The sequence below is a fragment of the Phodopus roborovskii genome, unplaced genomic scaffold (genome assembly GCF_943737965.1).
Source record: "Phodopus roborovskii unplaced genomic scaffold, PHOROB, whole genome shotgun sequence".
NCBI lineage: Eukaryota > Metazoa > Chordata > Mammalia > Rodentia > Cricetidae > Phodopus > Phodopus roborovskii.
The window spans coordinates 27,735,765-27,761,924 of record NW_026126480.1 but is presented as its reverse complement, the minus strand read 5'-3'; the positions used below and the strand labels follow the sequence as shown (position 1 = coordinate 27,761,924).

Here is a 26,160-nt window from a genome sequence, read left to right as displayed (position 1 = left end):
CAGAGAAGAAAGAGTATAGGTCAAATTATGAGTTACTGTCACTATTGCTGTGTCCTGACCCCCGGGCAAGGACCACTGCCAGGAACTGGGAGACGGGGGTGAGATGCTAGCCCAAGCTGCTGCTTTCGCTGGTGTGGAACTGGCAGGTTTCTTGCAGCAAAGCTTGGGAGCTAAAGAGGGGAAGGAAAGGAAGCTGCAGCTGAAGATGCTGCATCTGAACACTTCGTCACAGAAGTCCATCATCCACCTGTCCCATTAGAACCCCCTGGGACTTTAAAATTGATAGGCAATAAGTTTAACATCAACATCGTTTGTGTACAGAGTCAGGGCATCTGCTACTATTGATTTATCTGACATACTTTCGTGCATACAGTTTTTATTTAAGTATCTGCTTCTTGGAAAGGAAGACACATAGGAAACAGGGGCACAGTGCTGAGCAGCAGCCGAAGAGAAGCTGGTGTGCAGCGGGTTTATTTCCACCTTTCCATTTTGTGCATTCTAATAACTTGCCTGTTTGCAAACCTTCTGATGGCTTTGGAAGACTGAGACAGTAAGACCTCAAAAGTGTTTCTTTCCAACACACAAAAATTAAAAAGCTCATCAGTTTTCAATTAATCCTGACTTGAATAAATCTTCTAATTGTGGTTCAGGGCAGATTGGCACCCAGAATCCGGGAAGGGTGGCATTACCTGGTAAAGCGCTTCGGCTGTCCGCACACATGGAGTAGATGCGCTCATAGACCAGCTTTCCTAGGAGAAAACGACATATGGCATTGACATCACACACCACAGGAGCAAACACTAAATAAATGTTGCTAATTAGGTACAGCAAAATGGAACCTGGCAGCAGGCATTAACTCATGGGGCTATGCTGCCACCTAGTGGCACACATTTATAGTTGCTGTGCTTTGGGATTTTTTTAATTTTTTTTTTTTTAGTGAGAAGAGGGAAAGAACCTGGCACTCAGGGCCAAAGCAGCCCAAGATGTCGTCACATACTCAACAGAAAGTGCTCTGCATTGGACTCTAGTTCCAGCCATGCCTAGTGTAGGCCATCAGATGCCTATGGTCAGAAATAAGTCAATGAAATCAGGGAACGTATTATCTGACCCATACATTTAGGGCCACAAAACTCTGTAACATTTTTCAACTTAATTAATCTAGGTAAACTCAGTGAATTCATGTGAAAGACTGGCTGCTTCATCCGGTTGTCTGCAAATGTGCCCTTGGCAGGACAGCTACTGCAGACAATGAGCAGTTGCAATTCTGAGCAGCCACACTTACAGTGTCCCGCCATCCCCCACACCCCCATGCTCCCACTCCCCCACCCCCACTCCACCCCAGCTGATGCCTGAAAGCATGCAAACCTGGGGTTCTTTGAGGCAGACCCTCCCTGTTTTGACTGTGGGTACCTCCAGCACCAGGCCAGTGCCTACTGGTACTCAGGATTTGTTGGGTGGATGGACATTTTAGGTTTTATAGGTCTCAAGTTACTGTGTCAACTACTTGACTCTGCCCACTGAAGCACACCAGGAGCAGAGTCTTCCCTAGCCCTGAGTTCAAGCCCCCAGCATGGCATAAACTGGGCATGGTGTCACACACCTGAAGTCTCAGCACTTGGGAGATAGAGGCAGGAGGATCAGAAGTCCAAGGTCATTGGCAATATCATGAGTCCGAGGTCAGCCTGGACTACATGAGAGCCTCTCTTAAAGATGAAATAAAATATAAATAAATAAATAAATAAATAAAAAATAAATAAATAAACTCTAGTTTTCAAAACTAGGTGGGTAGGCTAGACTCCAAAGCTGATACAAACAGCTTTATTTATCCTGTGATATTTATCCTGTGGTTGACATACATGAAGTAGAAGTCACAGCGCTCCAAAATCACCTTCAGTCTAAAAGTATTTCTTTTCTTTTTTTGTGAGCCCATTATTCAGGGCAGTGAAGAACAACATGCCTTGCCAATACATGGAAAAGGATGGGAGAGCTACCGCATCCCATTTGGTCAGAGAACACGTGATCCAGTGATGCTGTGTAGAAATGACAGTGTCAGAGTGCAGTGGAGGCTGTGGCCAGGCTCTGAAGTCCCACCCAGGAGCTTCTCAAACCAGACTAACTTCATGCCTGAAGGCCCTGGGAACACACAGGCCTGGGCCTGTCTCAGAGCTTCAAGGGACAGAGATTCAGGGAACGTGACTGGAATGTGGACTTTGAACCGCATTGCTGGGAAATTCTTAGACCTGCTCAGGTGTGAGAGACACTAACCGATGGAATAATTTGAAATGGTGACTAATGACCCATGTCCCCTAAACCAGTACTTCTCAAACCTAGCATCCAGGCAGAGCACCTGGGGTTCTTGAAGATCCCCATCAGTGTGATCTCTCTATCCACCCCCAGAGGCTCCCACAGAAATGGTCTGGGGACAGCTAAGGTATCTGGGAGTAACCAGAAGAGCCTGGGGACATCAGTGTAGAGCCAAGGTGAGAAGCCTGGCTTGGAACTCCCAACCCCCAACATCCTGCCCCCAACACAAACACTGCAAGCTCTGGAAGCCTCAGATAATGGGCTCCAACGACAGGGCCCCCCATCCCATCCACCTCCCCCACTCCTTTCCTTCCCATGCTTTCATAACCCGGGGCCATACTGGTGAAGAGAGAGACATTCCTTCCCCGACATAGGGATGCCATCAGTCACACTGGACAGAGGCACTGCTTGTCCCTGCACACACGGAGAAACAGACTAGTACAAACTCCTTTACTCCCTACACCAAAGATTGCTATCTCTCTAAAACCAGCCTTCAGAAAAAACAACCGCTTTTTAGATCCCAGCCTCATGCTGCTGTTAACTACTGTTTTTCTTTTGTTCAGGTAGTGGTACTGTTTTGAGAAATAATAATCTTAGATTGAGTTCATTTTGTGTGTGTGTGTGTGTGTGTGTGTGTGTGTGTGTGTGTGAGCACACGTGTGTGTATGCATAAGTGGCACATGAATGCATTGCATATTCATGCACAAATATCCAGAGAATTCTGGGGTTCCCTTCTACCACTCCCTGCCTCTATTCTTTGGAGTCAGGGACTCTCATCAAAGAGGCCTGAAGCTCGTCTGGGAGCCATCAATCTCCAGTGATCTTTCCACCTCCGCCTCCCACAGCAATGGGTTTGCAGGTGCACGCACAACTAGCTACATTCATCTTTAATGTGGATTCTGAAGATTTGAACTCAGGTCCTCACACTTACACAAAAACCTCTCCCTTGCTAAGCCACCTCCCCAAGGCTTAGTTCTTAGTTTTCCTGACTCACTTTCTGACACATCTAAGACATCATGTCTGAAGACCACAGTGGTGACAGTGAACATGTTCTAAGCAAGACCTCTGTGCCGGGCACTACCCATAATTATTTACCACAGTCCTGCCAGGAGCTCTTAGAAGGGGAAAACGTTTTGTGCTCCTTACATACCCGCTCAAGTAGTTCTCTCCAGAAAGTCTGTGAGGGTGTCTCCTCTGCCCCGTTTCACAGGTGGAAAAATGAATGTCAAACATGTGACTCTGAAGGAGGGCAGCAGCCTGGGAAGCCAGCAGCCGACCTACGCCTGTGATCTCTATTGAGATGCCAACCAAAGCAGGCCATGCTTCTACCCTGTCCTGCATCTCCAGATGCCTGGGCCGTGTGCCCTGTGGTCCTGCACTACAAGCTGCTCCAACCCTCAGTCGATCGTGCTGACAGCCAAACGGCATGTTTTTTAGAACAGCACGAGACAAGACTGGCCACAGGCTCGGGATCCATACACAGGTAAGGCAGGGCTCTACTCCTTTTAAAACTGGAGACTTGTATGCGCCAAACATGACCAGATACCATTTGTGGGTGATCAACCCAGACCTCAGAAGTCAGCCCCTCTCATTGCCAGATATCATGACCACAACGTGAGGTAGAATTCAAAGACTTTTGCTGGGCTGTTTGAAAAAAACAGCCCTTTCCTCACTCGACAACTACCAGCAGTAAAGCTGATGGACGCACAGAACACAGTGTGAATCTTAAGAATGAAGTCACCCCAGCAGAAAGTAGCAGGACACAAGTCCTTAGATCCAGCTGAACCCACTCCTGATCTTCAGCAGGTAGGTTTGTTGTCACCTGCTTCAGAGAGGACATACGTCACTGATCTTTTCTAAATAGACTTGCTGTCTGGCTGACACTGTTGTCTTACACATCAGATCTTTAAGGGTTACATACAAGCCCTGCTATGCTGTGAGCCCATGGACCCCTCTCTGGTAAGAGAGTGAATGCCTCCTCTGACCTCCAGCTCTCAGAAGGAAGCACCTGCAAGTTCCTTTGGGGTGCCCCCACACTGCTGGTCCAGGTAACTGTTCTGGCTCAACCACCCACTGCTACACACCAGGCCAAAGGACTCCTGTGCCTTCAGATTGGTTTCTTCATCCAGAACTTTCCACTAAGCTGTAAAAGATCTCTGTCTGCTGCATGATGTCTATGATCCAGGATGAGAGTAATCCCAACAAGAAGATCTCAGAGGCACTATGACTGCCATCCAGGCAAGACAGAGCTGGTGACTGAAGACACAGGAAAATGGGCAAGCTGGGGAGAGCTTCAGGAACGCATGCAGAAGAACATGCCTAGGTGTGCACCTTGGGTAGTGGCTGCATGGCAGAGCCAGTTCCTGAGACAGACCCACTTGAGGGTAGGGAGAATACTGGAAGAGAAGCTGAGATGCCAGGGTTCAGATATTCACTGTCTGTCCATGTTTTTCAGAATGTGTAGGCTCCAGCAGTGTTCTTGGGACTGAGGTGAGGCTCACTTAAAAGGTGGAGCCTAGTGGCAAGTACTCAGGCCACTTAGAGCATGTGCCCTTGAAGGCAGTGTGAGGCTTCAGCCCTTTGCTCCTCTTCTGTTTCCATGAATGAGTGGATATGCCTGACACATTCCTGCCAAGATGTGCTGCCTCACCACAGGCGCAAATCATAAATGGAAACTCCACAACTGTGAGCCCAGATAACCCTCTCTTCCTTGCTCAGCAGACACTCCAGCTTCTGCAGCAGGATTTTGTTTTGGTTTCGTTTCATTTCATTTTGGTTTTTTCTGAGACAGGATTTTTCTGTGCAACAGTTCTGGCTGTCCTGGAACTCACATTTTAGACCAGGCTGGCCTCAAACTCACTGACATCCACCTGCCTCTGCCTCCCAAGTGCTGGGGATTAAAGACATACACCACCACTGCCCAGGCATAACCCTCTCTTCCTTAGCAACTGACTACCCTAAGTAACAGAATTCTGACAAACACACAGTTCCTATCCGTGTAAATTTCAGGTGCTCTCAAGGTGGCAATGAACCTGAGCTTAGCCAGGACATGTGCTGCTGACCTGCCTATGTGAAGATTAGAAAAGAGAACATTCAGAGATTTAGTAAAAAAGGAACCAATGCAATGGGCTGGGAGGAATGACTTCTATGTACAGAGCACAAACAACCCCACAAGTAACTAAATATTTCAAACTGTTAGTGCAGAGGACTGTGAGTGTTCACAAGAGGATGTGACACAGATGTCTGAGGCATTGGACAGACATGCCAATGACCCTGACTACCACACACTGTATACCTGTGCTGAAATGCCACATTGTGTCCTCTAAATATTGATAATTACCATGTGTCAATCAAAATAAAAACATAACCTGCTACTTTGTTAAGATAAAATATAATACACACACACACACATATATATCATAGTATTCTATATATAAAACCTTTTGACCTGACTTTAAAAACAGGAGAGAAAAAAAAAAAAATCACAGAGCAGTCCAGTCTTCCTGATTGATGACTTACCAACCTACTACAGCCACAGCAGAATGCAACCTAAGCACCATTCACAATTACTTTCTGACAAAAAATACATTTCCTAGATACACCATGGCTGCAGTACTTACCAAACGTATCAAGGATGTCAGTGATAAGGACAAATTTGCTTGGGTAGAACTGAATAACGCTCGTGTCTGACAGCAGCTTTGAACACTAGAGAGAGAGAAAACAGGAGAGGCCATTCACTCCGGTGTGCCCGACTTGGTGGAGAACCTCTAGGTATGGAAAACTAATGATCTCTATAAACAAGTAAATGCCGATGAATGCCAAACACTGTGTTAGCTTCTCCCAGCAGGGAGTGGGGACATCAATAAGAAAAGCCATCATGTTTTTCTTCCTTTATTTATTTATTTATTTATTTATTTATTAGATTTTATGTGCACGGGTGTTTTGCCTGCATGTGTATATGTGCACCATGCATGAGCCTGGGTGCTGTCAGAGGTCAGAAGAGGGATGTCAGATCCCATGGAACTGGAGGTACAGACAGTTGTGAGCTGTCATGTGGGTGGGGGACTGAATTCAGGTCCTCTGGAAGAACAGCCAGTGCTCTTAAATGCTAAGCATCTCTCTAGCCACACTTGTACTTCTTTGTGTGTTTGTGCCCATGTGTGCATATGGAAGTCTAAGGAAGATGTCAAGTGTCTTTATCTATTGCTCGCCACCTTATTCCCTTGAGACAGGGTCTCCCACTGAATGGAAAGCTATTGGTTTCAGCTAGGCTGGCTGACTTGCTGTCCAGTAATCTCCTAGGTGTTCTGCTTATCTCTACCTCTCTATGCTAGGGTTATAGGCAAACCCTGACATGTCCAGCTTTTCTATGGGTGCTAGGGACTCAAGCCTTCTCATCCTCTAGAAAAGCTCTCAGTGCTCTTAACCAGTGAGCAATCTCTCCAGCTCCATTTTTTATTTAATTGGGTAATCGTGCACACATACCACATGTGTGCAGTTGCCTGTGGAGGTCAGTCAGTACATGAGATCCCCTGGAACTGGCCTTCCTACTTTAAAGAACTAGATGTAATGCCCTGAAGTTGTTACAAATTCAAAGCCAAGGTAAGGAACCCAAGAGCTTTCCTGTGTCTTATCCTCCCTCTGGTTGGTTCTGATAGAAAAACTTAAAACACTTAAAAACAAATATGTAGGGCCTTGACAGACAACAGTTGCAAAGGACTTGCTGTCCAAGCCTCAGAACCTGAGTGCAAATCTCTCAACCCCAGGAGAAGACCAGGCATGGTCACCTATGTTATAGCCCCCAGCTTTGTGAAATAGAGACAGACAGACTGTGCCAGCTCACTGCCTGCCAGTGTAGCCAAAACTGTGACCTTCGGGTTCAGTGAGATACTCCTAAAAAAATAAATAAATAAATAAATAAATAAATAAATAAGTAGAAGCTGGGAGTGGTGGCTTTAATCCCACAAGACTTTAATCCCAGCACTGGCAGAGGCAGGTGAATGTCAAGGGAAGTCTAGTCTACAAAGCATGTTCCAGGACAGCCAGAGATAGACAAGAAAAAGTAAGTCAGACAGTGACAAAGGAAGACACGTGGAGTTCCCTGGGGCTTCTGCTTGTACATGTCCACGCCTGCACAAGTGTTCTCACTTATCACATATTCGTAAGTAGTAAGTAAACTGGACTTTAAAGAAAGGTCCAGGAACATGCATTTCTCATGAGCAGAGCATGCATGTCAGGACATACCCAGCAAGCTGAGTCCCCTGGGCATGTATTTCCACTCTGGCTCCATCCTCCCACATCTAAACTGTAAGAGTGGCCAAGTTTCTCCTCTGCACAACATGCCTATGCATAAACAATGTGTCTGATCTGTGGAAACCCTCTCACAGCCCAGATGTTCAAGGGCAGGGAGATGTGAGCTGTTAAAACAAGGATCCTGACTCCAGTGTGGCATCTGGATGCATATGGGATTCCAGCTCCTGCTGTCTTTGTGATCTTCATAGCCATTTAAGTTCCCAACTTAAAACAATCACTTGTGGGGATTTTAAGGCTCCGAGAGGGAGAAATAACCCAAACATAAACAACCCCAAATCCCAGAGTGATTACAGTCCACACCCCCATGTTTCCTAGGAACATGACATCCCTCCTCCTCCATCACTGCCTTGCTGGGGTCCTCCTCTCTGTGGCTCAGACAAGATGGAGAAATCCAAAAGAAGACTCCCAATTGAGGCCAGCTGGGACAGAACATCCCAGACAGCTGTGTGCTCACTCCCTCCAGGGCTGGTTTCACAGAACATGTTTTATAAAGGATGACAGGAACCAGAAGTTTTTTAAAATCCAAAGTTAGAAAGTCATAACCTTTTGAAGTAAAATTACCTTATAAAACACCATTTTGAAGATATTATGGTTTTAAAGGTCGTGGTACCACTTCCTAAGACTTTTCTGGTAAGTCCTAGAGAATCTCAAGGGACATCCATAGTCTCACCAGAATGACTGCCTAACCATGAGCTGAACAAGGACAACAGACATGCTAACATGGACTGGGACAGCTCACAGGGCCTCAACCCAACACAAAGAAACACAAGCAACTAAGGAATGCTGAGAGTGAGAGAAATAGGCTTCCCCAGGGAAGAGCACAGCAATTGGTTATCCAATACCAATGGCCAGTCAGCACTGAAAATATACATAGTAATAACATTACACAGACTGAGCAGGTTTATTTAGGAATATATATGTGCTAAAAATTACTTTGATGGGGGATTTTAGTCCTGGGACAGAGCCCAGGATCTCCAGTTAGACAAGTGCTCTACAAAACAAACAAAACAAACAAACAAACAAAAAAAAACTAGTTGCAGAACAAATAAGGGACCTTATTTCTTCTACACCTCTATGTTTTTATCATCCCCTTATACCAACCTCCAAAAATAGATTATTATGGTTTATTTTATTGAAAAATAAAGCTCAGGAGTTAAATATTAGGGGATAATGAAGCCTGATAGATCTACAGAGTGATGGAGAAAATGACCACCTGACCTTCTTCTCCACCTTCCCAGATGGAACAACATGAACAAATCTCCCGAAAGTCTCAGAACTTTGGGATCCAGAGGGGAAGGGTTAACCAGACACTGTTGGATTCCTTCCCTGAGCCAGGGGCCTCTGCAGGAGTCCCAAGCTTCAGGCTTGGTCACTCTACAGTGCACCTGCAGCTATCAGAACTAGAAGGTGCCCTCAGTTAGCAGGCAGGATGAGAGGCCCTTTCTCTGGGAGTGTTTACTCTATAAACAACCGGGACTCCAGGGAAACAGCCCAGCTTCCCTTGAGTCATGAAACCCCAGGAAAGACCACCTGCTGCACACAGATTCAACTTCAAACACTTCAAGAGCCATGTGCACACAGTCCTAGAGCCCAACCTCTCTCACAAGAATCAGGAGAGAAGAGAAATGTCCCATTACCATGATGAGACCTGACAATGATGGCTGGCCCTTTAAATTAAAATGGCTGTTTCAGACATACTGCTCCCAAAACAGTAACATGGTGTATGTGAATTCTCCCTTTGACCATGACCTGAGCACTTCTTTCATTTTTCTTAATTCTTGTACATGCATTTACTTATTTTGTATATGGGGGTGGGGGCGGAACTGGCCACTGTGTGCCATGGTGCACATGGAGAGGTCAGACGACAACTTGCAGGGTCAGTTCTCTCCTTCCACTGTGCGGTCTGCGGATCCAACTCAGCTTAACTCCCCGGGCCTCACTGGCTCTGCTGTCTTTTCTTTGTTTCTTTTTGTTTTTGTTTTTGTTTTTTTTTTCTTTTTCATTGAAATCATCATCACCTCCACCACCACCACCATCATGAGACAGGTGACCTCCAGCAGGCTATGTAGATGAGGAGAACCTTGCTTGTCCTGCCTCCACCTCCTAGGTATTGAGACTGCAGCTATACGCCAACACAGCAACCAAGGTTATGCAGTGCTGGGGATCAAACCTGGGGCTTCCTGCATGCTAGGCAAGCACTCTACTAACTGAGCTACATATCCAGCCCCTGACCAAAACACTTTTTTTGCTAAGATAGGAGAATCTTCAGGACAAAAGAGTGGAGTATAATCTTTTCCTGGGGATGGAAAAGTGGCTCTGTAGTTAAGAGCACTTGTTGACTGATCTGAGTTCAGTCCTTAGCATCAACAACAGATGACCCACAATTGTAACTATGGTTCTGGGGACCTGACTCCCTCATCTGGCCTCCATGGTAACCTGCAAAGACAGGATACACTCACAAAGATACAAACACATGCATAAATTAAAAAAAAAATTAAAAATCTTAAAAAAAAATGAAGATGAGTTGCTGAACACACTTCTTTTTACAATATAAATGCATTTTCCTGATAGGACTACGTCTTTAAAATGTATGACAGGGACATTGATCTCAAAGATTCCAAAGGCAACCTGGAAGACAGTTACTTAGTGTGCACAAACCACAAATACAACAGCAGCTGTCCCAAGGCACACCATTAATTCTGTAGTCTAGAGGGACAGTCGTTCCTAGAATCATGTGATACACAACCTGTGCAGCTGTACACGGTGGCTCTACGATTAGTCATCTCACAGATTCATAATCATGGCTTTTCAAAGGACATCTGTGAATATGGAAGAGATGCATGAAGGCAAGACCCTGAGGGAGGACTCTGAAAATCAAAATGAACTGGAATTTAACAGAAGAATTCAAGAAATGGAAAACCACAAACTCTCGCAGGGCCTGACCTGGATGACAATCTTCAGAGCCTTCACTTTCTGGTCCGAGGCCCAGGCATCCTTCAGGGACTGGTTGAGCTCCTCTATGCGGCTCACATAATCCTGCTGGGTCAGGTTCAACAGCTCCTTCTGGGATCCCTGCAGTCAAAAGGCAGAAGTGAACACAGGAGGAAAAGGGGAAGCCTTGGCTGACCACTGCCTCCAAACTGAGTAGCTGGGCACCGGCTGCACCCCGCCACTCAGTGCCCAGCATCTGCACACCCCCACTCCCCCCCCCCCCCCGCCTCCATGCCTGCCTCGGATGAAGTCATGATCCTGACATGCACTACTGCTGCATGGGGTACCGAGACCTACTGTGTACCTACATACACTCTGGCATAAAGATTTTTGGCTAGGGAGGTGACTCAGCACTGATCTTATAGAGAATATGGGTTCAGTTCCCAGAACCCAATTGGTGTCATAATCAGCTGTAACTCTAGGTCTAAAGGATGCAATGCCCTCTTCTGGCACTTGACATGAAAGAGGTGTACATATACATGTGTGCAGGCAAACACGCTACACTTTTTCACGTGGGTGCTGGGAATCAAACTCAGGTCCTCATGCTTGTATAGCACATGACTGACTGAGCCCTCTCCCCAGCTCCAAACTTACCAGTTTTTAAGAGCTGGCGAATAACCCAGTGTTGCAGGACATTTGATCACCCTGTGAACCCCAAGATTTCATTATTTACTGGAAAAACCTGTTTCTGGTTGTGGTAAGGCTAAACTCTACCATGCACCTTTCAAGACTTTTCTGCTTGAATATTGTAAACATGATTAAATAAAGTCAACCATAGGTCAAAAGGCAGAGCAAGCAACCAGTTGACAGTAAGTGGACATGGGATTATTAAGAAAAAAACACAGAGAGTAAAAGGGAGTCAAGAGGACAGACAGAGAGACACACAGGAAGTAGAGGGGAGGGACTTCAGTTTGACGAGGCTTTTGAGACAGTATAGGAGAAGGGAGAGGCTGGGACATTGACTGAGGAGAGGGGTCAGCTGGCTGCTGTCTCTGCCTTGCTGAGCTAGCAGGTTTCTACCCCAGCATCTGGCTCCAGAGTCTTTATTGGTAAAAATCAAACAATTAAGATCTTGTTAAAAGCAACAAGCCAGTTTTTTAAAGCACAGGCAAGTAATCACAGGGGCCCTGTGTGCCACATCCAACAGGCAGAGAGGCCCTATATAAACCAATGCTCCAAGGTGTGATATTTATGCCACACAAAGCTGTTTCCTTGGGGTGAGTTCATGTGGATTTTACTGCCAACCATATCCTCAGACGATAGGATTACTCCCACATCACAAAGTGAAAAGAGACCTCCAGAAGGACTGGTTCACTTCAGGTTCCCCTGTGCCTGGCCATTATGTCCTATTATCTTTCCCTGAACAAAGGCAAGGGTCCAGAAAGCCTAGCACAGTGAGCAGCCACCCAGTCTGGCTCCTCGGGAGAAAGGCTGGAGATACCCTGCTCACTGTGCCCTGTAAGTGGACTGCTCACCTCCTCAAAGTCATCCAACTCTTCCAGGCGTGTCCGAACCTTCTCTGACATGGCAGAAGCCACAGCCCCGGCTCTGCCTACACAGGAGAGATAATGATCACACAAGCAGTTTTCTCTTGCACCCATACCCAGCACGAAAGGCATCTTCCGCATGTCACCATGAACACACCAGGAAATGAGTTCACCTCAGAACACTGGGATGGTGAAAGCAGCTCCAGCTCCTTCACGGGCTCAAGTTCTAGCAGAGGCTTTTCCCGCCAGCAGCTGCCCCCAGAACCAAAGTGGGTAGTCCCCAGAATGTGAACTCCACATACAGTATTTGTGAATCACACCCACTGTTTGCTTGTTACTGAAGTAACAATGCCAACACTCTGCCATGCTGTTATCATGAACTGAGGTGCCTCTCCGTGTGTACTCAAGACATAGCATTACCAGGCCCTTATACTAACATAACAGCCCATCTCTTCATCTGCTCAGAGGGGGAAGAACATGTCAAAGGCCCTTCCCAAGCAAATGGGTCTAACTGCTTTCATCCAGCAGCTGTCAACACCATCCCCAATACTGGCAGGACCAGTGGGTGTGAATGACAGACTGGAAGTCACAGGCCAGGCAGAGGGCAAGAGGATCTGTCCAGACCACTGAGGCTATCCAAGCCCACCAATTTCAGAATCATTTCCCCACTTTCAAAGGGCTGCCCATGAAGGGACTGAGGGTCATGTGACTGACTGAGCCCTTGTTCTTCCTACCAAATGAATACATGATGAAACTGGAATAGCCCCCAAAGGCCCATGTGTTGAATGCTTGGTCGCCAGCTCATGATGCCCTAGGAGGTGGCAGAACCAAGCCAGTGTTAGGAAGTTAGGCCATTGAGAATGTGCTCTTGAGAGGACCCTGGCCCCTTCCTACTTCTGTTTCCTATTTCCCATAAGGTGACCAGGCCTCCTCTGGCCTGTCTTCCCACTACTCTAGACAATGCCAGCACAGGCCAAAAGCCACAGGGTCAAGAGTCATGGGCTGAAACCTCTGAACCTGTTGAGTCAAGATCAACCTTTCCTCTTTTTCTATGATCGGGGTATTTTGTCACATTGGCAGAACACTGTCTCACACACAAAGCTACTCACATTCTCCTTTCAGGCCCTGATTTCCTGTGTCTGGCACACGCTGGCAAGGAGTCTATTATCTGCTAACAGCATGGCAAAACTAATTACCAAGAACTACACTATGACCAACATGCCCAACAGAAACAACTAAAGGGAGAAATGTTTGCCGATTATCCCAGCTCAGGGTTTTAAAGGGTTTGAGCCCACAAATATGGGAAGTCATGAGGAAGCAGCTCAGAACACAGCAGCCAGGGACAAGGTGGAATGTGGGGAGTGAGTGTACCCCTGTAAGATAAGCATTCATGCATCGATATGACCATGTCAAGGACCCCAGTGTCTCAGACCTATGGAAATGGCATGACCTTGCCTGGTTCTGAGTATGGATATTGACAGTGTGTACAGAACATGTCAATCACAGGTCTCTTCTCCCAGACAACTGTAACCTAAAACTGCTCCCTCTACAGAGATTAGCAACCAGTCTCTTCATTGTGCCCTAATTGGTAAACTTGCCAATCAGAACATTCATCTTACCTTTTTCTGATCCCATAAACAGATTCTGCAGGGACAAAAAACAATAAAGAAATTAATGACCAAAAAAAAAATGTTTTTTTTTTTTTTTTTTTTATGTTTTGCTGTCTTCATTTTGTGTGTGGGGATTAGGTGCATGTAAATGCCAGTGCCCTCAGAGGCTAAAGGTGTGGGACCTTCTGGAGATGGAGTTACAGGCAGTTGTGAGCTGCCTGAAATAGATGGTTGGGCTTGAACTCAGGTCTTGTGGAAATGCAGCAAGTACTCTTAAATGCTTCCCTGTCTCTCCAACCCCAAGGCTGCTTTTAGTATAAGGCAACGAGGCCACGGTTTACCACAAAGAGGAAATGAAAAAGTAGAGTGTGTATTCAAAAGTAAAAGTTGTGGGCTGCAGAAACTACCTAAAAGTTGAACTTCAACTCATGTGTGAGGTCCCCAGGTGAGCCAACAATAGCAAAGCTTTGATGTGCTGGCAGCACTGAGTACTAGAGCCCTTTGGGCACCCTTAAATCCAAGTTTCTCAGCCATGATGCTCCTGCCTCATGGGTTGTAAGCTCCATTCTGTGTTGTCTAGCCTATGCAGTGTGGAGTTCTGTAGTCTCCCTGGTCTCTGCCCACAGCATGCCAAACACACACTAGAGCTGTACCAGCCAAAATTAATTCTAGACATTTCCAAATGACTCTCAGGGGTTAAAAGGACTGATTTCTGAGAAAGGCTTCTCTGAATTAACCTATGCAGTCAAGAAAATAGAAGAAAAATTGTTTAATGGCCAATCAGTTCTGTCTGCCATTCTATTCAGCAGGCTCTGTGGAGAGCAAGGGGAGAGACATGCCTGGAGAGATTCTCCCCAGCAGTCAGGTGGTCATGAAGCTACACTGCCCAGCCATCCTCCCTAGCAGCTATATACTATCCATGGCCACCTCCAAAACCACAGGACTGCCAGGAGGCCTCCTTAAATGGACGGGGCTACATCTTTCTTTCACTTTCCTTCTATCAACACAGGAGGCAACACTAGAAATAGCAGGAGAGACAGAAAGATCTGGAACCTGGACCTTGAAGTAGCTATCCCAACCCTGGACTCCCCACCTCTAGACCGTCCTCAGAGTAAGGAGAGACAGAACTTTGTTAATGCTGTCCAAAGGGACAACTTGGGTTGTAAGTACCGAGCCTGGCCTTAACTAACATAGTACTGATTGCCCAAGGTGGGCACTGCTCACCAGAGCAGTTACTCCTGATGGGAGCAACTTGCCTGGGACAAAGGGAAGACATCTACTTGACACATGCCCCTGCCACAGCCAACTACCTGGCCACTCCAAGAGCAAGCTTCCAGCTCCAAGAGGGACACAGGGAGGGAGGTACACTCTATCCTCCTCTCTGGGTACTCTCTTAACTCACCTTCCCCAAGAGGCCCACACTGTCCATTCCTTTTCTGGACTGCACCCCTAGCTCTTCACACAATGTCTTTATTAGAAGTCAATTAGCACACCCTCTCCCAAATAACACTGCTGTAGGAAGGGAAACTCTGGGGTCTGGAGCTGGGCCACTAAGGCTGCCAGGTAACTAGGTACTCACAATTGAGAGCTTCTCTGTAGTCGTGTACCGGGCAAGGATTTCTCCCCGTTTGTTGGCCCAAGGCTCAAAATCAGGTCCCACGAAGGAGTTGTCATCCTTATCACGTTTTTTTCTGGAGCTGTCCTAAGGAGGGTAAGGAAACCTCTTCAGGACAGAAGTTTTTGTTGACATTGTCAATTTTGTTTCTCAGATCTCTGAGCATTCTAGGCAAGCACTTTACCACTTGCTATACTTTATCCCCAGCAATACTGGTTTCTTTTCTTTTGAGGGGGGACCTGGCTGTTACAGAATTCACTCTATGGACCAGGCTTTCCTCAAACTTAGAGATGCACCTGCCTCTGCCTCCTGACTGCTTGGATTAAAGGTGTGTGTCACCACTATCCAGTTTCAATACTGGTTTGGGATGTGTGTGTAGGCCAAAGTCAACCTCAGATGTCATTCCTCAGGCAGTCTTTGAGTCAAGGTCTCTCACTGACCTAAACTTTATCTACTGGGCCAGACTAACTATCCAAGCAAGTCAAGCCCCAGGGACACATCTCTCCCTGCCTATCACTGGGATTATAAGAGTGCATTACACTGTCCAAGCTTTTCACGAGAGTTCTTGGGACCAAACTTAAGTCTTGCCAGGAATGGAGGTGAAGATGGGACCCCTGGGACAATCTAGCAAGGTAGACTAGCCAATCTGTATGTTCTGGGTTCATGCAAGAGGCTCTTCCTCAATATATCAAGATAGAGAAGAATCCAGAAAGACACCTGATTCCAACCTCTGACCTCCAAACATAAGCAAGTGTATACTTGCACACATCCCACACACATATGCAAACACATATCCACATGAATACCACACACACATACAAAATACACTTTTAAAATTAAAATACAAAAATAAAAAAGCACACCGAGGGGCTGGAGAGATGACTCTGGTTTAAGAGCACTCATTGCTCTTGCAGAACACTCACATGGCAGCTCACAACCAACCACCTGTACCTTCAGTTCCAGTAGATCATGCCTTCCTCTAACCTCTGCAGGCACACATACAGTGTAGACATACACATTCAGGCAAAACAATCTTACACACCAAATAAAATAAACAAATCATAAATTATAAAGCATACTGAAAAAAACACCCACCCAATTTCCAACAGTCCAAATAGAAAATTAAAATAACCGTTACTACCCAATGGGGAAACTTAGCACCACTGGCAGGAAAACAGACCATAAGGCCTTGGAGGGGATAGCTCAGTGGCAACACTCAGAACTGCACACATCTGCAGCCCAGAGAGCTTCTGGGAAGTGCCCCCTGTACACAGGCACCAAGAGGTATATATATTTAAGAGACATAGTGTGCCATTAACACCAGCAAATGTCCTAGACTCCTTGGGAACCAACAAAGAAATCAGAATATAACATAGCCATGCAAAATAACAAGGACACATTATGGAAAGTTCTCTAAGACAAATTGACAAGTCAAAATAATGTTTTAAATGCAAAGGGGGTTGGGGACCTAGGGATGTGACTCAGTTGGTAGAGTGTTTGCCTAGCCTGCACAGAGCCCTGGGTTCAATCTCCAGCACTGAACAAACTGGGAGTGGTGGCTCACACTAGCAATCCCAGCCCTTTGGGAGGCAAAGGCAGGAGGCAGTGAAGTTCAAAGTCATTCTCACCCAGGTCAGTGTGCACTACATGAAACGCTGTCTTTAAAAACAAAATTAGTTTCTGGCGGTGGTGGCACATGCTTTTAAACACAGCACTTGGGAGGCAGAGCAGGTAGATCTCTGTGAGTTCAAGGCTAGCCTGGTCTACAAAGAGAGTCCCAGGACAGCCAGGACTGTTACACAGAGAAACCCTGTCTCAAAAAGAAAAAAAAAAAAAAAAAAAATTAGTTTCATTGATAAATTAAAAATAGAGAAATAGAGACCTCACAGATCTCCCCCAGCCTCTCTCAGTCAACACACTTAATCAAAATCCTGTAGGTATGAGGATATCCTGAACTGTCACAACCAGAATGCTCCCAGGCATTATTGTGTACCGTAAAACCGCATCCCTGCAGGTAAGGACCTGACACCCAGAGGTCTGCTGCTGCTGGCCAGGAGTTCAGACTTACTGTGACTGTCCCTGAGGCTGCAGGGTCTGAGGTGGCTGCAAACATGGAGAGGGGGTCGGTGCCATCAAGGACACTGCTCAGAGGGTCGACCACGGAGCTGGAAGAGGAGGAGGATGTGGATGAAGTGCTTCCTTTACGGCTCACCTTCTTTGTCTTTGACTCAGTAACCTGTGGAGAAAGTTGTACAGTGGGGGGTCACATAGAACCTGTACCAGGTGACAGTCAACCAGATCACTTTGTCCTTCTATGGAAGCTGGATTGACCAGTCGCTGAGGCAGAGACAATGCTTATGTTTTGTGACAAATTGACAGAATCTCCATGGGCTCCCCAGTGTAGATGGACCTCAGGAAGACAAACTATGCCTAGGAGCTAGTTCAGGCCTCATTCCCACCTTCCAGGGAGGACAAAGCCAGCAGCAGAGTTAAAAATAATCAACTTGACCACTGAGAGCCTCCTAGAACATTAATCACTCACGGAAGGCACTTGAGAAGTATCTGTGATGATGAACAAGAGCATGTGGAGGTGGCGGGAAGGTCGTGGCTGGGAGACAGAGATGTCTCCCAAAGTGCCCCCTAAAGCTGTTATCTCCTGGAGAGTGGTTGCTGATATCTGGCATATGGGGTCACACAAGTATTAGGTACAGACTGTAAATAGAGAGGAAGACACTGCCTTTTCCAATCTGGACCACTGTCAGAACTGGATGAAAGGTTGGAAGCAGGAAAGCAGAAACTGCTCAACATGCAAATAAACCCCATAGCTGGTGTCAGACTGAAAATGTAGAAAAGACTTCTTTTCCACTGTTGTAGTAAGTTTAAGTGTGTTCTTTGGTTTGGTTTGTTTGTTTGTTTAAGACAGAACCTTACCAGGTAGGCCAGACTAGCCTATTGTTGATATACAACCAGAATACCACCACAGGGTTATTTTCCATTTGTTTGGGAGTACTGGGTACTGAACCTGGGATCTCCACTAGAACAGCAAATGCTTAACTGCTAAGCCATCTCTCCAGCCCTGGGAATCTGCTTTCTAGCAAGGCCACTGTGCCATCTACCTGGCAGCAATGTCTAGGTAGGATAACAGACCACAACATGACTAGCACCCAATGTCCAGTGTTCCATGACTGAATATTCGATTAAAAAAAATTCTGCTTGTCTTGGGATATGGCTCAGTGGTATAGCACCTGACTAGCATCTATAAGGCCCTGGGTTCAAAGCCCAGAACTACCAAAAGCCTAAAACTGCATCTGAGCTGACCAGTGCAGACTATTATTTCCTGAGCTCCACAGTGAACAGCTCTTGACGTGGCAGTAATGCAATACTGGGTACTATGAGTAATACAAGTGTTTTATTTATTTATTATTTATTTAGGTTTTTCAAGACAGGCTTTCTCTGTTTTTGGAGCATGTTCTAGAACTAGCTCTTGTTGACCAGTCTGGTCTTGAACTCACAGAGATCCACCTGCCTCTGCCTCCCAAGTGCTGAGATTAAAGGTGTGCACCACCATTGCCTATCATGTTGTATTTATTTTGAGATAGCTTCATAGAGCCAAGATTAGCTTGAACTCTTGCTTCTCCTGCGTTCACTTTCTGAGTGTGAGGATGACAGGTGTGCACCACCCCACCTGGTGTGAGGATGACAGGTGTGCACCGCCACACCTGGTCCACATATGATGTAAGGCACCTGAGAAGGTATATATAGCTTGTATATAAATGTTATATCAGGGTCTTGATATGGTGAGGCTTTTGGTATCCGTGGGGTACCTGAAGCCAATCTTTCCAGGACACCAAAGGACAAGGGGCAGCTGTACTTGTTAATAAGAATGCTCACATAACAGAGAGGGACCAGCAGACCTCTTGCCTGCTTTCATTTTATCTAAACAGTCTAAGATGCTCTTCAGGACAGCCCTCCCCCCAATGCCTCCTGGTGGCCAGAGTGACTCTCACTGTCCCAACAGAAAGACCAGGAAGCATCCAAATGGGGAGTCCTGGCCCTTTCCCCACAGCAACGTCAAGGACAAGAGAAGATAGAGTGCAAAGGGTGACAGGAGTTTAACCTAATGAGGGGTTGATTCAAACATGCAAAAGCAACTGCTACTAGACCAAGGCACTTGGTCCTCCTTCCTGAAAGGAGCCTGCAGAGAACTCACAGTGATGGGCTTCAGTGGGTGGTAGTCCCCACACTCCAGGGGCACTGTCTCCAACCTACAAGATGCCAGCTCCGCTTTGTAGTTCCTGTTCCGGGAGTGCCTGTGAACAGTAACACATTTGGTGAATCACAGAGGTGACGCCAGGTGGGTGGCTAAGACCTAAAACTGTTCTCTGGATTTCATGACAGAACAGCAATTCAGAGCTAGGAAGAACAATACAAAACGCTAAATAAAAGCAAGGAAATTATTTTATTATTAGTTTGAACTCACTATGTAGCTCAGCCTAGCCTGAAACGCACTAGGCAGTTGAGTATGACCTTGAACTCCTATTCCTCCTGCCTCCCCCTCCCAAGCCTTGGAATTACAGGCATGCCCCATCACACCCTGTTTATACCATGCTAGGGATGAACCCCGAAATATTGTGTGCTAGGTAAACACTCTACCAACTAAGCTACAAAAACAATTTTCAAGCTGCTTGAAAGTCTAAATTCTGCCAATAAATCCTGAGTCTGTGAGGCCAGATCCAATACACTGGGGAGCTCACCAAGAGCCCAGTCTCCCCAGACTTCTTTCCAGGGTGTTGGCTGACTCATGGCATGAACCAAGCAAAATGCAGGTGGCTGCTGGGAAGCTAGGCAGTCAAAGCTTGAAGCAAACCTCCCAGAGCTGGACAGACCCAGCAGGGATCTAGGGACCTCCTGGTGTTGGACAGATACAGCAGAGCTCAGAGGACAGACACAGCAGGGCTCATGGTCCACACAGGGATTAGAGAATGAGTTCCAGAGAAGCAAGAAAAAGCCCAGGCTGGGCAGTTGCAAAAGACAAAAGGCAAGGAGAGCAACGGAAATGGCAAATGTAGCTTCATCAGCTCAGGGTTAAGAGGAAGGGTCAGTGAGCAGGATGGTGAGTGAGAGGAGTCAGGGCAGAGGGAGGACACAATATCAGACGAGCGGCTTGGAGAAAAGGCCACATACACACACACACACACACACACACACACACACACACACACACGAGAGAGAGAGAGAGAGAGAGAGAGAGAGAGAGAGAGAGATGGAACCCATGCCAAAGGGGAGGAGGGAAAGAGGCACTTCATCTCTTCAGATTTCCCCCTAGCACACACATTTGATCACTAGACCTCACTTCAGGAGAACCTCAGGTGACTCTGCCCACAATTTCCTTAGCAACATCCTATCTGCTGATGGCAGCCCTTTGCTATTCTGTCCCACTCACTGTCTGTGCAGCCAAGCCTGTCTTCTCTCCCACAGCAAACTCCTCCGCTGTAGCAGCCCCACCACCGCCACCACAACATATACTCTGCCTTACAGTTTCAGTAGTTACTCAAAGTCAGATTTGTTTCTCTAACAAAGACATGCATAGTTCCCACTCGCACACCCCAGAGATGGCTTTTCCTGGTTACACAGGCCAATCCCCTCCTCGACTTTCCCTCCTCTGGGGAAAGAGCAAACTCCAAGAAGTCGGGAACTCCTTGGCTGCCAAGTCCCTAGAATTTACCCAGAAGGCTTCATGACTTTAGATCAGCAATCAGTCCATGTCCTCAAATCAGAGATGGACTTGGGGGTATTAAATGAGACGCTGTAGGCTGAGCACAACCCTTGAGAAATGTGATCTTCAGAACAGAAACACACTTCCCATGGGCCTCGTCAATTCCCTCGTCTATCCATAGGAACGACTGTGTACTCACAAACACCAGGAGGAAGATGGACACAGTTGTCTCTCATTAAGGAACACCAAGTCAGAGATCAAAACTGAAGGGTGAGTGTGTACCACCACACAGAGAAATGTTTAGCCCCTGCCAGAGTGAGAAGACTACAAACTAGACACTAGCAGAGCTGTGGCACCTGTCAGCAATTTATAATGGAAAATATCAACTGCCAGGCAGTTGGCGAACACCTTTAATCCCAGTGCTCAAGGCCAGCCTGGTCTACTGAACAAAACCCAGGACATGGCCTCCAAAGCTACAGAGAAACCCTATCTTGAAAAAAAACAAAAGAAGGAAGGAAGGAAGAAAGGAAACATCCACTCCTGCTCAGGCCAGTCACAGCAGGGAAAACCTTTGTCAGGCCTCAGCATGGTGATGGGACAGACTTTGGTGGCCCCATTGGAGACCACACCCTCTCTGAGGAGCGGATGGGAGTAGGGTAAGAGCAAGGTAGAGGAAGCAGGATGGGGGGGGGGGGCTGGGATTGATATGTAAAATCAAAAACCAATTTTAAAAAAAGAAAAAAATCAAAGGTAAAACCGTATCGGAGAGAGGTGCTAAGAGCATCTTCCTGAAGTCTTTCATTCTAGGAGAGTTCACTAGAGAAACGAGATGTTTCTCACTTGTTGACCTCCAGTCTCAAAAGGGTCTTTAGGCCAAGGCAGTGTGAATTGACAGACGCCCAGGGAGTGACCTAGGAGTTTCACAGCACCCACACGGCTGTGCTGTGTACTGAAGTGGTCTCTTAGAGTCTGCGAGAGGGAATGAGGTCAAGTGTGGGGCCAACATAAAGCCACAGTTGATGTTGAGTGTGTTCAAGGCCTAGGGCTGCCACTTTGTTTCATGTTCAGACTCAAACATTGCAAGCTACCTGCCATCATCGGAAAACACGGAAAATTGGCCCCCTGAAATGCAAGTTCTCCAATCCCGAACCTCATTACCATCAACATATCTTATGTGGGTTCTTTATTGACACAAATCACCTGCCGCTACAAAAAGTCCCATGTACCATTCACGCTGGCACACATTTTCCTTGCTGCTTGGTGAATTCCTATTCATCCTGCAAGACCAGCTGAAGGCTCTTCAGCGTGGTTCTCTCAGGCTGCCAGGGGGGGTTGACTGACTGATCCCTCCTTTGGGCCTGCCCAAGGCCTCCGTTGGGCACCCTCTTCTGACAGCTCAGCTCCGAAGCAAGTCCGAGGTTCTGCACATAGTGGTGTGAATGGCCCCACTTTGCTTTCTTTAGGTGAGCTGAGGAGCTCAGGGAACAAACGACCAGGTCTCCCGGGGACAGGCTCGGAGCGGGTTCATCCCCTTCCCCTAAACCCCCCAAGACATGTCAACTTCTTTCAGGAAGGCGGAAGCCTTGGACCGAGAGGCTTGAGTGAAGGGCTGAGGAATCGAGGGGGTTGCAATGGACTGTCTTGCTTTTCCGTAGTCCTGACAACCGAAGCTGGGATGGAGACCATCTACTCCCAGGGAGACTGCCCACCCACGCAGAGACCCGCTAAGGGCCGCCCCTCCCCGAAGCCCACTCGCCGGTTCTTCCTTACCAGGGAAACACAGCCATCTTTCCAGTCACATGACCGCTTGTTCTCGGCGCTCAGCCCCTTTTCTCAAGTCCAGAGAAGTTTGGCCCCGCCCTGGCTGCCATGCTTGTGAAGGGCAGTTTCCGCTCTGAAGATCTTGGCTTCCGTCATCCGCCATGTTTGTAATGGGCAACTTCTTCCAGGTTCGGGACCTCAGCGTTTGTGAAGCGCAGTCGTGGTTGTCGGCGTCCCGCCACCACCGCAAACCTAGGTCCGTCATCCCGCGTAATTTGTTTTGGTATTTTATTTTGTTAATACACTTGCCTCTGCCTCCCGAATGCTGGGATTAAAGGCCTACATCTCCACGTCTGGCTTAAATCATATTTATGAGTGCATAGATATGTCACGGTGCACTTTGGAGACCGGGGTTTAACAGTCAGGTTCTGGTCCTTCTTTAGCTTGAGTTCAGGTCATCAGGCTTGACATTTAGATGCCGTTACCCTCTGAGCTATGCCACTGACCCGCCAGGGCCCTGAGAGTCACGAGGGCTGCCAGCTGCTTGGCCTGCCTGCGCCCTCTGGTGACAGGTGAGTGTGTACACATCCATCCCTGCTGAGGTTCAGACCACTAGAGAGATTCAGAAGCAAATTCGCTGTCTGGCTTGGGTTCTCTCCGCGCTTCGTAGGGTGAGGCACTTTGGGTACACTTTTCCAACAACTGACAACATGCGTCCGAACATAAGCAAGCAGTCTTGGCCACAGAACTTTGCGGGTCCTATTTTGTGTTTTTTTCTTCTTTTTTTTTTTATGGATGAATTACGATATTGTAATAACAGATAATTGTATTCAACACACTTTGCACACTGCTTTCTTAATAGACACCTCTGGAGTATCTATCATTATTCACTTGGTTTTGGAAAACTGGAGCTCAAAACTAGTAAGTGCTGAGATTCTCAGCTAACTCTTAACTCTAACTCAAATAAGAATGGGTTTAGGCCCGGTGGTGGCGCACGCCTTTAATCCCAGCACTCAGAAGACAGAGGCAGGGGGATCTCTGTGAGTTTGAGACCAGCCTGATCTACAAGAGCTAGTTCCAGGACAGACTCTAACGTCACAGAGAAACCCTGTCTAAAAAAGAAAAAGAAAGAGAGAGGGAGAGAGAGAGAGGAGAGGATGGATTTAGACTTGGGAAACTACCAGACATCATCTACTCATACTTTCCTGGTTCTACTTCCAAGTGCATTCCTGAAGGAGCACCATCTTGAGTTCTGGAAAAGGCAATTAAGTATGCTTCAACGAGGACTAACTAAGGTTTGCAGAGTCCCAGTTTTTTGGTCTGTGTAGTTGAGGTAACTGTAATGGTAAGGTGAAAAGAGGTTATCATAAAGTCGCTCGGTTGGCTGTCAGAAGTCATGCTTAATGAGGCAGGAAAAAGTCAGTCTTTGTTCTCAGAGCCTTCCTCTCTGTAGTGCCAGCTGCCAACCTCAGTCCAGAAGCTGGAGAAATGCCTCTTCCAATGGCTGCTCTTCCAGAGGACCCAGATTTGATTCCCAGCGCCCACTTGGTGGCTGGCAACTATCTGTAACTCTAGTCCCAAGAGATCTGATGCCCTCTTCTGGCCAACACAAGCACCAGCTGCATGTGGTCAGAGACAAACACACAGGCAAAACACTTGTACATATCAAATAAATATAATTTTTTTACAAAGAAACTGGAGAATTGAGGGCCATGGAGAAACACTGAAGAGAACCAGGTTTTAAAAGGCAGCATTTTATTGTTTAATTAGTTTGTTTGCATTGTTGTTGAAACTGGTCTAACTATCCCTGAGTGCTGGGATTGTTGGCATGAACTGCTATACTCAGCTTCTAATTGTGTGTGTGTTGGGGGGAGAGGGGAATGGTCTGTGGGTCTGTGTGGTATATGCATGTGTACACATATGTGCAGATGCAATTGCTCCAGAAATCTATATCTGGTGGTGTTTCCTCTATTGCTTTCCAACTTATGTTTTTGAGACAAGGTTTCTCTTACTGAATCTGGAGCTGTGTAACTAATTGGGTGGCAACCAAGCTCTAGATATCTGCCTGTCAATGCACACGTACACACAGATGCCAGGGTTGCAGGTGCACAGCCTGTTTTCCAGACTTATGTAGGTGCTAGGGAATCTTCATGTTTGTGCAGCAAGCACTTTACCTATTTAGATAGCTTCAGAATTCCAGTTAATTTATATGTATGGGTGTTTTTCCTCCATGTGTGTCTCTGCACCACGTGTATCTGGCATCTGTGGAGGCCAGAAGAGGATATAGGATATAGGATCCCCTGGGACTGGAGTTGGACAGTTGTGAGGCCACCATGTGGGAACCCAACTGGGGTCTGGAAGAAGAGCATCAGCTCTTAACTGTTGTCATTTCATCTCTCCAGTCCTAAGCTGATTTTTAACTGACATATGACAAGTCTGACACAATTCTTAACCTTGTTACAGTGACCAAAGAAGATTGCAGTGCATTCTATCCCAAAGTCTTTGTTTTTCAGGGCTTTGGAACTTGATGTTACATGCTTTGTGTGGTATTGGGGGTAGAACCTGGAGCTTAGTGGATGCTAGGTATACTGGCTGGTCTGATGTCAACTTGACACAAGCTGGAGTTATCTGAAAGGGGGAAGCTCAATTGAGAAAATGCCTCCATAAAATCTAGCTATATGAGTTCGAGGCCCACCTAGTCTACAGAGTGAGTTCCAGGACAATCAGAACTGTTTCACAGAGAAATCCTGTCTGGAAAAACCAACCAACCAACAAACCAAGACCCAGCTATAAGGCATTTTTCTTAATCAGCACCCCTTCATGGCCTCTCCATCAGCTCCTGCCTCCAGGTTCCTGCCCTGTTTGAGTTCCTGTCCTGACTTCCTTGGATGATGATCAGTGATGCTGAAGTGTAAGCCAAATAAAGCCTTACCTCCCCAAATTACTATTGCAGCAATAGTAACCCCGAGTAGACAAGACTCTCCCAATAGTAGCAGCACTGCTTATTTCTAGAACCATTTTCATTGGGTTAAACATAGACTGGAGTGCTCATGGGACAGTGACCTCTGATGAAAACAGTCCCTTCATTTGTATAATTTAGTACATTATAGCATCAGTGATTTCCAGTCATTTCCAACACTGCTAAGAACATGAAGATAATGTGAGCTAGAGTGATCAAAGGTGTGTGAGCACTGAACCTTGCAGATGGCCAAATACAGCATCTCAGCAAGAGGGGACAACTAGCTATTGGGGTAACATTAGAGTTCTCAATGTGAAAGGCAAAGGCATCACTATGAGAGCCCATCTAAGTGTTCCCTCCCTCCTGTCTCTCCATTGCTCTTGTCAGGTGTCTAACTCCTAAGA

At 46.7% G+C, this 26,160-nt stretch overlaps 1 protein-coding gene across 1 annotated transcript in view; it reads right to left on the bottom strand.

The window, feature by feature from the left end:
- The window catches only part of Vps35l (VPS35 endosomal protein sorting factor like), a 99,808-nt gene extending 76,869 nt beyond the window's left edge, over positions 1 to 22,939 (bottom strand). Inside the window, exons 1-9 of the mRNA XM_051192792.1 lie at positions 22,807 to 22,939; positions 19,531 to 19,630; positions 17,389 to 17,556; positions 15,285 to 15,407; positions 13,715 to 13,739; positions 12,084 to 12,160; positions 10,561 to 10,689; positions 5,925 to 6,009; positions 690 to 749 (exon numbers count right to left, since the gene is read on the bottom strand). Coding sequence (XP_051048749.1) covers positions 690 to 749; positions 5,925 to 6,009; positions 10,561 to 10,689; positions 12,084 to 12,160; positions 13,715 to 13,739; positions 15,285 to 15,407; positions 17,389 to 17,556; positions 19,531 to 19,630; positions 22,807 to 22,823 — 784 coding nt within the window. The 5' untranslated portion in view covers positions 22,824 to 22,939. The remainder of the gene's footprint in view (positions 1 to 689; positions 750 to 5,924; positions 6,010 to 10,560; positions 10,690 to 12,083; positions 12,161 to 13,714; positions 13,740 to 15,284; positions 15,408 to 17,388; positions 17,557 to 19,530; positions 19,631 to 22,806) is intronic.
- Between the last annotated feature and the right edge of the window lie 3,221 nt (positions 22,940 to 26,160).